The 12,559-nt window shown below is 46.6% G+C and overlaps 1 protein-coding gene across 7 annotated transcripts in view; it reads right to left on the bottom strand.

Moving 5' to 3' along the window:
- The window catches only part of LOC139152918 (golgin subfamily A member 4-like), a 253,930-nt gene that overhangs the window by 91,063 nt on the left and 150,308 nt on the right, over nucleotides 1–12,559 (bottom strand). For 4 of the 7 annotated variants that reach the window (XM_070726337.1, XM_070726336.1, XM_070726335.1 and 1 more), the window contains one exon: nucleotides 5,807–5,937. The exons of the other annotated variants lie outside the window; for them this stretch is intronic. In XM_070726337.1, coding sequence (XP_070582438.1) covers nucleotides 5,807–5,937 — 131 coding nt within the window. The remainder of the gene's footprint in view (nucleotides 1–5,806; nucleotides 5,938–12,559) is intronic. 7 annotated transcript variants of the gene reach the window in all.

Genomic DNA, 12,559 nt, shown 5'->3' on the forward strand with positions numbered 1-12,559 from the left:
AGTCGGTGTGGTGCGGAGCATCCCATTGCAGTGTCTCCCATGTCAGAGCCTGGATCCCGGGTTGCTGGTCGCACAGCTGCCAGTAGTTTCCCTTCATGGAGAGAGCACACGATTCACCTTGCCCCCACCCCCACGGTCGTTTCTGCTGAGGCAGGTAAAACAGAGCAGGGCCCATGGAGTCCTTAGGTGGCTGTGCCTCCCCAAAAACACCGGGTAGCCTGCCAAATGCCGCCGCCGCCACCACCACTGCTTAACTGGTGAAAAGTCGCCAGAGAAACAGCTTGGGATCGGCCTGAGCCTCATGGAGGCACCAGGCAGCTGTGCCAAGGGGGCCCTTGCGTGCCGCCTCTGCTCCGCATTACGCCTTTTCCTCCCTTTCTCTCCTCCCCCCAGTGTGGCGGTAGTGGCATTACCGGCTGGGAAACAGGCAAATTGAGTTTGCAGACAGGTCCTTCCTTTCCAGGGATTCGGCAGCGAAACCCTTTAGCTTCGCCAAGGCTTCCTCCAAAGAGGAAGAGGAAATGTGAACAACTTTAAGTGACAATTCCTTTCACTGGGATCCCTCTTCAGTTTTGCCCCAATGGTGTCTGTAGCCCTAAGGAAAAACCCCTGCTCACTCCACAGATATCGGGAGGGACTCGCTGTAAATGTAGGTCTGCTGCATGTGCATGTGACGGTGAACAGTCCTATAAATAAGTTGTGCTTTAGTTGGCTGGCAAGGTTTCCTCCGCACATCTATAGATCAGCTCATATTAGACTGACAGCAGCAAGTGAGAGAGCGAGAGGTGTGGCTTACTTTAGACATCCCGTAATGCTTCCCCCTAATTTTCTTATAACGCATGCACACTTTCGGTCCAAAAAAAAAAAGGCAACACCCAGGAATCGAAGCTGAGATACTTCCGTCAAGAACCTCAGTCAGATCTCAATCCTGGCAAACTGTAGGATAGACCCCACCCCACCCCAGGAATCCCTCGATCCTTCCCTTCGATCCTTCTATTGGAGAGAGAAGTGGGGTGTGGGGGAGAGCAAGAGTGAGCAATTTGTCATTTTCATTCATCATTAGATTCCAACCATAGTCATGATTCTACTCTTCCCCTTTATAGGCAGGGCTGTCTTAATACCTGATACTGACTGCGGACCGGTACTTCCAGGTAGGAACGCCACCTTTGTACCGTGGGTTTTATTTCCTTTCTGATGGCTCGGGATATGATGTGATAAGATAGCGGTAAAAAAGAAAGAAGCTGGAAAGGGATGAAAAATTGGTATCAGTTTAATGTGGAGGAGTAGTAACGAAGGGGAAGGAAGGGAGGGGAGGAAGGCTCCTTCCTAGTTGCTTCTGCCTCCTGTTTTATACAGCTCCCCGCTTGTTTATTTTAATTAGCACAGGAATCCTTTGCTGGAAACAAGGATCAACCTCGAAGAGGAAGTGTGAACGACTTTAAGGGACAACTCCTTTTGCCGGGTTCCCTCTTCGGAGGAAGTCTTGGCGGCGGCATTTGGCAGGCTACCCGGCGTTTTTACCAGCCCAGAAACAGGCGAGTTTACAGATGGGTTCTTCCTTTCCAGGGACTCGGCAGCAAAACCCTTTAGCTTCACCAAGGCTTCCTCCGCCACGCCGGGGAGAAGAGAGAAAGGGAAGAAAAGGCGCAATGGGGAGCAGAGGCAGTGCGCATGGGCCCCCTTGGCACAGCTGCCTGGTGCCTCTGTGAGGCTTGGGCCATTCCCATGCCGTTCCTCCGGCGACTCTTCACTGGTTAAGCATTGGGGGTGGCGGCGGCGGCATTTGGCAGGTTAACCGGCATTTTTACCTGCCCTTGGCTCCCTCCCTCTCCGGCCTTTGGCGGTGGACCCAATCATCCATGGCAGTCACCGCCTTGAGTCACATGCGGGCCGCTGTGGGCAGGCAGCAGCTCTGGAGGCACAGCCACCTAAGGACTCCATGGGCCCCTCTCTCTTTTGGCCGCTGCCGCAGAAACAACCATGGGGGTGGGGGCGAAGTGAATTGTGCTCTCTCTCCCTGAAAGGAAACTACTGGCAGCTGTGTGAGCAGGCAGCCTGGTATCCGGGCCTGTTCTGTGGTGGCTCTGACACAGGAGACACTCCAATGGAATGCTCTGCACCACACCAACTGCGAGGGACTCCCATCCCAAAACTTTCTCCTGTGAGTGTCACAGGGGAACTTTCAGCCGCTCTTGGTTTATTTTTTGACAGCGGCTGGGTATTTGAGGAGGGCCTCTAGTTTGTTCCATGTGGAGCAGGATCAATAGGAGAAGGAGGAGGAGGGCACGCGTCTCTCCTCCTCGCTTCCGCTTCTCCTTCTGCCACTCCTTCCAATTAAGACAGTTCTTGAGCCCGCTTTGAGCACCTTGAAGGGACCCCCCCAGAGGAAGTGAGTGCCAGGCATGGAGTGCGAGCCAGGGAGCCTTGTCTGAGTCCGAAGCTGCAATCCTTGTCACGGCCGGGATTCCCCTCTGCCTGCTGCTGCCACCGAAAACACTTTCAAGGAGGGAGGAAGCCCCGCCGGCTGACAAGCTGCCAGGCAGCTTCCCACGCATGTTAATCCACCTATGAGGCTCCTTCCTGGCAGCCTCTGCTGTCTCTCCCCCCGCGCCTCCTCCCCCTGTCCCCAAACAAGGATCCAAATGCCGGCAGTAATAAGGCAAAAGGGGTGAGTTTTGAGATGCATTTGCATGCATTATTCGCTTTTACATTGATTCCTGTGGGGAAAATTGTTTCTTCTTATGAACTTTTCTACTTACGAACCTGGTCACGGAACGAATTAAGTTCGTGAGGTACCACTGTATACATATATGTATATGAAATATACATACACTGCTCAAAAAGATAAAGTGAACATTTAAACAACACAATATAACTCCAAGTAAATGAAACTTCTGTGAAATCAAACTGTCCACTTAGGAAGTACCACTGATTGACAATCAATTTCACATGCTGTTGTGCACATTCAACTTTGCACAGAACAAAGTATTCAATGAGAATATTTCATTCATTCAGATCTAGGATGTGTTATTTGAGTGTTCCCTTTATTTTTTTGAACAGAATATATGAACGATATAGTTCATGTCCTTCCTGGCTTGTGAAAGTTTCCCAGATAACTGATGGGAAGACTCTGGTGGTGATCAGTACTTCCCTACAGGAAGGAATAGTGCCCCAGTACTATAAGGAAGCTGTGGTTCACCCTCTTATTAAGAAGCCATCACTGGATAATTTCCAACCTCTCTTCAATCTTCCATTTTTGGGGAAGATTGCTGAGAAAGTGGTTGCGTGGCAGGTCCAGAAGTTTCTGAATGAAACAAATTACCTCCACCCCTTTCAGTCAGGATTCAGGCCTGGATTTAGGAAAGAAACAGCATTGGTTCTGCTTTTGGATGATCTTTGGTGGGAGCAGGATTGGAGTAGTGCAGTGATGGTGAACCATTTTTTTCTTGGGTGCCGAAAGAGCGTGTGCGTATGTTATCACACATGCATGACTGCCCACACCCATAATTCAATGCCTGAGGAGGGCAAAAACAGCTTTCCCCACTCCCTGGAGACCCCCTGGAGGCCAGAAACGGACTGTTTCCCAACTTCTGGTGGGCCCATTAGGCTCGTGTTTTGCCCTCCTCAGGCTCCAAAGCTTCCCTGGAGCCAAGGAAAGTAAAATGTCCTTCCCAATTCCCCCCAGAGGCTCTCTGGAAACCAAAAATGCCCTCCCAGAGCCTCTATGCAAGCCAAAATTCAGCTGGCTAGCACACACATGCATCTTGGAGCTGAGCTAGGACAATGGTTTGCGTGCCAGCAGATATGGCTCTGCGTGCCACCTGTGGCACCAGTGCTATAGGTTTGCCATCACTGGGGTAGTGCATTCATCCTTGCTCTATTTGACCTTCCAGTGGCTTTTGATACCATTGACCACGGTATTCTTCTGGAATGGCTTCAGAGGATGGGAATGGGAGGCACTCCTGGTTCAATTGCTTCTTCTGCGGCCACTTTGTCAGTGTTGATAGGAGGGGAGATTCAGCCATTGCTCACTGCTTTGCCGGGCTCGGTACTCTCTCTGCTCCTGTTCAACATTTATATGAAGCCTTGGACTGTCACCATGGACTGAGGTATCAGCAACATGCAGATGATACTCAGCTGTATATCTCCACTCGTGGTAAGTTAAGCAATGCAGTGTGATCCGTCTCACAGTGCCTGGCGGCTGTTAGGTGCTAGATGGGGAGCAATGGGTTGAAACGGAACCCTGGCAAAACTGAGTGGCTCTGGGTTTGGGCTTCTTTGTTCCTGGATGGGGTGGCACAAACTTAATTTACATAGCGACTATGTGTGTAATCTGGGGATTCTACTGGACTTGCATCTGCTGCTCAAACAGCAGGGGGAGGCCATGGCCAGAAGGGCCTTTTTGCAACTGTGGGTTGTGCGCAAGTTACAGCCTTTTTTTGCACTGAGAATCCCTACTCACTATCACTCATGCCCTAGTTACTTCCTGTCTTGAACATTGCAACATGCTCTACATAGAGCTGCCCTTGAAGGGCATCCAGAAGCTCCAGTTGGTACAAAATGAAGCAGCTGATATGGTTTTGTGCAGACTTTGGTGTGCATATGTATCACCTCTCCTGAGGCAGCAGCACCATTCCAGATTTAATTCTGGGTGCAACTCAAGGTGCTGGTTGTCACTTTTAAAGCCCTTCATGGCTTGGAACCATCCCTTAATTAATTAATAATAATTAATAAGATTTATATGTCGCTCCTCTCCGAGGACTCAGGGCGGCTTACAACAGCAATAACAATACAATACAATACAAATCTAAAATTAAGAAAAACAAGTTAAAACCCATTATTACTAAAAACAATCAATGCTACACAATTACACCACATTGAAATGCTACAAGTCAGAACCGGGGGGGGGGATTAGTCCCTCCATGCCTAGCGACATAAATAAAGCTCTTCCCCTATGACATTGTTTAGTCAACGGGACCCGGAGAAGGCCAACTCTGTGGGGCCTAATTGGCCACTGGGATTCATGTGGCAGAAGACAATCCTGTAGGTATTCTGGTCCGATGCCATGTAGGGCTTTATAGGTCATTACCAACACTTTGAATTGTGTCCAGAAACTAATCAGCAGCCAGTGCAAGCCACGGAGTGATGACGAGACATGGGTGTATTTAGGAATGCTGGGCATATCTACCCAACCCACTAGAGCAGGGAGGTAAAGAGTGTGTGCATCCCATCCCCTAGGAAGAGACACCTGGTGGGACCCAGAAGAAGCTTCTCTGTGATGGCTGCCTCCCTCTAGAACACCATTCCCTCTGAGATTAGACTCTAACACTCTTTAGGAAGGCATTGAAGACCTGGTTCTGCCAATGAGCCTGGTTCTGCCAGTGAGCCTGGGGAATCCAGAGCAGGACACAGCCCATTAAATGGCTTGTGTGATGTGTTGTCACCAGGATGGGGGGCATTATTTTATTATTGTCTTCTATTTTTTAAAAAATATATGTTTTTATATTTGTATAAGTCACTTTGAGTCAGCATGTGCGAACAGGCAGCAATATAAATTTTCTAAAATTAATAAATAAAATAAATAATTATCACAGTTGTGTGTATCAATCTATAATCCACATCCCAATCAAATTCAGGCTTCACCCCTTCAAATTCAGTAATAATGTGTTTTAACTTGTTTTTCTTAATATTAGATTTGTATTGTACGAATCTCAAGTATAACAACTTTCTCAAGTATAACAGATATAACAACTTCCATTATATTTAGATTTGAAGAACACAAACATTATTAAATACAAATGTATACCTCAAGTATTTCTTCATACTTTTTCACTGTCCTTTGTAGATCATCATCCTTTTCTGAAATCTTTTTATACAGTTGAACTGTCTCTATTTGGTGACTTTCTATCAATTCAGATTCTACTTCCTGGGCTTTACCTATTTAAAAACAGTAACAACAGTGTTACTATGATTAAATTAATAAAATTAGCTTTCTATTTTAAACCTTTATCATTAATGGCTAAAATGTAAATAGCAACTATTGTACCTAAAGAATTTTTTAAAAATGTTTTTAAAAAGTTACAGGTATTTTTTGCAAACAAGTCTGCCATTAAAGTATATGCAAGATATTACAATATCTTCAAAATTTATTTTATTTTATGGCTTTTTAACAACTATTAGCAAAGAGTTAATGGCTGCTTTTCTCAATAAAACTTCCCATTCAAACAATTTAACAAACAGTGCTGGTTTGTTTTTCTTTGAAAAATAAATAAACTTTATGCATGGGCAGAATATCCAACAAGGCACAGTATCAGCATGAAGAACTTGGAGCTCTTTGCAAAGTCAAAGATCATTGAAGTGCAACACCTTAACAAACTAATCTGTAAAGTCCTACTATTTTTCTGACTAGATTCTGGTCCTAGTGGCCCCACGGGGGAGGACCTTCTCTGTGATGGCCCCGGCTTTTTGGAACCAACTGCCCCCAGGGTCCATACTACTCCCACCCTATTGGCCTTCCAAAAAGCCTTGAAGACCTGGCATTGCCAGCAGGCCTGGGGGATGTGCGAGTCAACATCTTGTTCCGGCTGAATCATATTTTGATTGGTCTATGTGAGGGCATGATTGTATTGATTAGTTTTGTTGTTATTATTTTTTGTAGTACAGTCATACCTCGTCTTAGGAACCTAATTGGTTCCAGGGGGAGGTTCGTAAGACGAAAGGTTCGTAAGACGAAACATTGTTTCCCATAGGAAACAATGTAAAGTCAATTAATCCGTGCAACCAAAAAAAACCCCGCAAAAAAACCGCTGCCGCCCGGCTGTCACCTTTTAAAACAGCCTGGGGGCTTCTCAGCGACCTCCCGAACGCCAAACGCCAAACCCGAACTTCCGGGTTCGGCGTTCGGGAGGCCGCCGAGAAGCCCCCTGGCTGTTTTAAAAGGTGACAGCCGGGCGGTGGGGCTTCCCAGCAGCCTCCGAACGCCGAACGCGGAAGTTCGGGTTTGGCGTTCGGCTTCGGGAGGCTGCTGGGAAGCCGCCCGGCTGTTTTAAAAGGTCACAGCCGGGCTGTGGGGCTTCCCAACAGCCTCCCGAACCCCGAACCTTTCCTGAACTTCCGGGTTGGGGGTTCGGGAGGTTGCTGGGAAGCCCCCCAGCCCGGCTGTGATCTTTTAAAACAGCCGCGCGGCTTTCCAGCAGCCTCCGAACGCCGAACGCGGAAGTTCGGGTTTGGTGTTCAGCTTCGGGAAGCTGCTGAGAAGCCGCCCGGCTGTTTTAAAAGGTCACAGCCGGGCTGGGGGGCTTCCCAGCAACCTCCCGAACCCCGAACTTTTGCCGAACTTCCGGGTTGGGGGTTCGGGAGGTTGCTGGGAAGCCCCGCTGCCCGGCTGTCACCTTTTAAAACAGCCGCGCGGCTTCCCAGCAGCCTCCCGAACGTCGAACCCGGAAGTTCGGGTTTGGCATTCGTAACATGAAAAAAGTTCGTAAGAAGAGGCAAATTTTTTCTGAACCCCGGGTTCGTATCTCGAGTTGTTCGTAAGACGAGGGGTTCGTATCTTGAGGTACCACTGTATTGATTAGCTTAAGTGGTTTTATTGTTATTAATATTTGACTTTGACTTTCTATTGTATGATTTTATTGTAAGCTGCCCTGAGTCCTGTGGGATTGGGCAGCATATAAATCAAATAAATAATAAAAAAATTATTTACTAAATTGAAAATCTTCAAACCAAATAAAAATATTCCTAAGCAGAAATGGTGATAAATCCTCAGAAAAGTCAAGGTTATTTTTAAATAACAAGATGATTTCTAAAATTATATTTACAAGAACTCCAAACAGAAATACATTAAAAATAAAGTAAAAACAAAATGAAGTAAAATATTTTGTGGGATTGTCCTGAATCCTAAATAAAGGAAGATGATTGAAAGAAATGCACTTGTTCCTACTCTGCGTTACAGTTATCCAAATACCTACATAATAGGCCTTCCAGAATAAAACAATATTTTACGTTATTTTTCTATTGCTTATAAAGGATCACTTCTGCTCCAGGAATTGCACTATAGGTTACTTCCAGGGGTTGATAACCAAGAAAGGTACAAGGATTTATTAGAGAGTGTTTTATTTAAAAAGATAGACATAAAATAAACATCAGATAACAATAGAAAAATGATGGGGATTCATATTTTATGTTTTTTAATTGATCAGTATCTATACTGCCCATCACATGTAACTGTGAATGTTAACCAAATAAAACATATAAAAACCATAATCAAAGTTTTAAAAAGGGAATTAAGAAATATAAAAGCTAAAATGAAGATGGAACACACTAAACTAAGAGTGTCAAACTCAAGATCCAGGGGCCAAATCCAGCCCATAGGATATTTAGATCCGGCTATGGGGGAGCCATGGAAATAGGCGTTGGGACTTGCCCAATATACCTCTTCTCATTCGTTTGAGCCAGCATTCAGGGTGGGCTGTCCTCATCCAATCAAATAGAGGACCGAGTCTATCTATTTTTTGCTTGCCAGGATCCTTCCTCCTATGACCCAGGTTTGATGAATTTATTTATTATTTGGATTTATATGTCGTCCTTCTCCACAGACTCGAGGTGGCTTACAACATATAAAAGAACAATGGAAAACATCCTAAATCCAAATTTTAAAAAATTAAATTAATTAATCTAAAATCCCAATTCCTTAAAAACCAATCACTCTCATTCATACAGTAAAACATACATTCCAATCATCAGCCAGGGGCTAATGTCTGATGGCCCCAGGCCTGTTGGCACAGGGAGTCTTAGGCTCTTGCGGAAGGTGGAGAGAGTGGGGGCAGTACAAATCTCTGGAGGGAACTGGTTCCAGAGCCCCACCACCACAGAGAAGGCTCTTCCCCTAGGCCCCACCTGACAACACTGTCTGGTTGACAGGACCTGGAGAAAGCCGACACTGCAGGACTTGAACGGTTGCTGGGACTCCTGTGGCAGAAGGCGGTCCCGTAAGTAATCTGGTTGTATGCCATGTAGGGCTTTAAAGGTCATAACTAATGTGGATGCTGTCAAAGTCCCTGATGAAGACAATGTCTTCAAAAGGGGCTAAGTGCAACCCAGCCGTGTGGGATCACTCACAAACGCGAATCCTAGAAAGAAGACTTGGACACATTCTCTCTCTGGGTGAAGTGACACGGTATGAAGCCATGTACCTCTTTTTATTTGGGAACATAAGGAAATGGGGATAATTACACGTACATGTCAAGTGATACACAAACATCCAATAACATAACTTCAAACATATCTTTGAGTTCTTCCTTTTCTCACACCTAATTTCTTTGAAGCCTTCTGCCTTATCACAACTAATCTCCTTAATCACCCTCGCGTCCTGTATATGCTTCAGGCAATGTAAATCTCCCCCTTTGATCATATAACGTCCTGTCCGGAGTGATGTAAACTTTGTTTATCAGTGAGATGTTTATTGAGCCCTTTGGTTTCCCTGTTGTAATTACCAGGAATACAGACTAGGCAAGTTAGTGCCGTTCTATCCTGGCTTATAATAGAAGCAGAGCATTTTTATGCTAGATGTCTAGATATATATAATTATGATATAATCCTATTCTAACATTATGCTATACTGCAACAAACCAACACTTTGAACTGCATTCGGAAACCAATCAGCAGCCAATGCAGGTCCTGGAGTGTTGGGGAAACATGGGCGTATCTAGGAAGGCTCATGACTGCTTGCGCAACTGCATTTTGCACAATTTGTAGTTTCTGAACACTTCAAAGTGTAGAGAGCATTGCAGTAATCAAACCTCAAGGTGATAAGGGCATGAGCAACTGTGAGTAGAGACTACCTGTCCAAATAGGGTTGAAACTGCTGCACCAGGCAAAACGGACCAGTTGAAAAATGATGGTCCAAAGTCAGCTGTTGATCAAAGAGAACGTCCAAGTTGTGGACCGTCTCTGAGGGGGGGGTGTCAAAAGCCCTCCCCCCCCAAGTAATGGACAGACAGATGGAAGTGTCCTTGGGAGGCAGAACCCACAGCCACTCCATCTTGTCGGGTTGAGTCTGAGCCTGTTAACACCCATCCAGACCCTAACAGCCTCCAGACACTGGCACATTACTTTTACTGCTTCACTGAGTGGACACGGGGTGGAGATGTATAGCTAAGTATCATCAGCATACTGATGGTAACTCATCCTGTGTCCTTGGATGATTTCACCCAACAGTTTCATGTAGATATACAGAGGGGAGAGACCGACCCCTGAGGAACCCCACAAGGAAGGGACCTAGGAGTCGACCTCTGACCCCATGCTAACACTGGCTGCGACCAAACAGAGAGATAGGAGTCATCTGGTTGTATGCCATGTAGTACTTTATATGTCATAATCAACACTTTAATTGCGTTTGGAAACCAATCAGCAGCCAATGCAGGTTGCGGAGTGCTGGAGAGACATGGACGTACCCAGGAAGGCCCATGGCTGCATTCTGCATGATCTGTAGTTTCCGAACGCTCTTCAAAGGTAGCCCCATGTAGAGAACCTCAAGGTGATAAGGGCATGAGTGATTGTGAGTAGAGACTCCCTAATCATATAGGGCCGCAACTGGCACACCAGGTGAACCTGAGTGAATGCCTCCCATGCCACAGCTGAAAGATGGTGTTCTAGGGTCAGCTGTGTATCAAGGAGGATGCCCAAGTTGTGGATCCTCTCCGAGGGGGTCAAAAGTTCACCCCCTCCAGAGTAATGGACAGACAGATGTAGTTGTCCTTGGGAGGAAAAACTCACAGCCACTCTGTCTTGTCGGGGTTGAGTCTGAGCCTGTTAACATCCATCCAAACAAACAGTCTCCAGACACCAGGACATTACTTCCACTGCTTCACTGAGTGAACATGGGGTGGAGATGTATAGCTGAATATCATCAGCATACTGATGGTAACTCACTCCATGCCTTTGGATTATCTCACCCAGCGGTTTCATGTAGATATTAAACAGCAGGGGGGGGAGGACTGATCCCTGAGGAACCCCACAAGGGAGGGATATAGGAGTCCACCTCTAACCTCCTGCTAACATTGACTGTGACTGACCGGAGAGGTAGGAGCTGAGTGTCTCCCACTTTTAACCCCTCCAGTCGGCGCAGAAGGATACTCTGGTCAATGGTATTGAAAGCTGCTGAGAGATCAAGAAGCATCAGGATAGAGGATTGACCCCTATCCCAGGCCCACCAGAGATCATCTGTTAGTGCGACCAAAGCAGTTTTTGTGCTTTAACTGGGCCTGAATTCTGACTGTTGAGGACCCAGGTAATTGGCTTCCTCCAAGGAACGTTGGAGCTGGAGTGACACCACTTTCTCAACAACCTTCCCATAAAGAGAAGATTGGAGATGGGACGATAGTTGTTTAGAACAGCTGAGTCCAGGTAAGGCTTTTTGAGGAGGGGCGCATAACTCCTTGTAGGGAGATGGAAAGGGCCCCTCTCTCAAAGAAGCTTGACAATCTCCTGGACCCAGCCCTGTGTCACCTCCCTGCTGGCTGAAACCAGCCAGGAGGGACATGGGTCCAATAAACAGGTGGTAGAACTCACAGCTCCTGTGGCCTTGTCCACTTCATCAGGCATCACCAAGTCAAATTCCTCCGACACAACAGGACTAAAATGAGCCCCTGTCACTCAAATGACTCGTCAGCCAACCCGCATTCCAGTTGGAATCAAGGTCTGTCTGGATTTGGGCGATTTTATCTGCGAAAAACATTGAAATCCTCAGCACTACCCTGCAAGAGTTTGTCAAACCTAAACACCCCCCCCCCGCAGATAAAGGAGGCAGTGAGTCACCTTAAACAGGGCAGCTGGGTGAAATTCTGCAGATGCAATCAAGGTGACATGATATGCGCATTTTGTCATTTTGAATGTCACTTTATAAGTCTCAACATGTGCTCTTACAAGTGTTTGGTCAAATTCAGATTTACGCTTCTCTAGACGTCTCTTCTGGCCTTTCATCTCCCGAAGTTCCTTAGTAAACCACAAAGATGTCACAAAGGCGCAATCCAGTGTAGATTCCGTGCCACAGCCGTATTCCAGGCCACAACAAGGGACTCCCTCGAATTGTGCACAAGTGAATCCGGTAGAACCCAAGCACCTACTGAAAACCCTCCGGGTCCATTAGGCACCTGGGGTAGAACCACCTAATCGGTTCTGCCTCCCTGCAGGGGTGAATTGGAGCCTTAAAATCAAGAAGTAGCAGAAAATGATCTGACCATGACAAAGGCAAGGTATCTAAGCCCCTTACATTCAGATTATTACTGAACTGCTCTGAGAGCAATACCATGTCAGGAGCATGCCTCCCCCTCATGAGTCAGACTCTGAATTACTTGAGTAAGGTTCATGGTTGCCATGGAGGCCATGAACTCCTGTGCCAGCCCAGAAGATTCACTGAGCGACGGTATATTTAAGTCCCCAAGACAATAAGTATTGGGAACTCAACCGCCAGCCTGGCTACCTCCTTGAGTAGTGCAGGCAGTACTGTTGACAGCCAGCTGGGAGGCAGGTACATGAGCAGCAAGCCCACCTGAATCCC

Source organism: Erythrolamprus reginae, chromosome Z (genome assembly GCF_031021105.1).
Source record: "Erythrolamprus reginae isolate rEryReg1 chromosome Z, rEryReg1.hap1, whole genome shotgun sequence".
In the NCBI taxonomy this organism is placed as follows: Eukaryota; Metazoa; Chordata; class Lepidosauria; order Squamata; family Dipsadidae; genus Erythrolamprus; species Erythrolamprus reginae.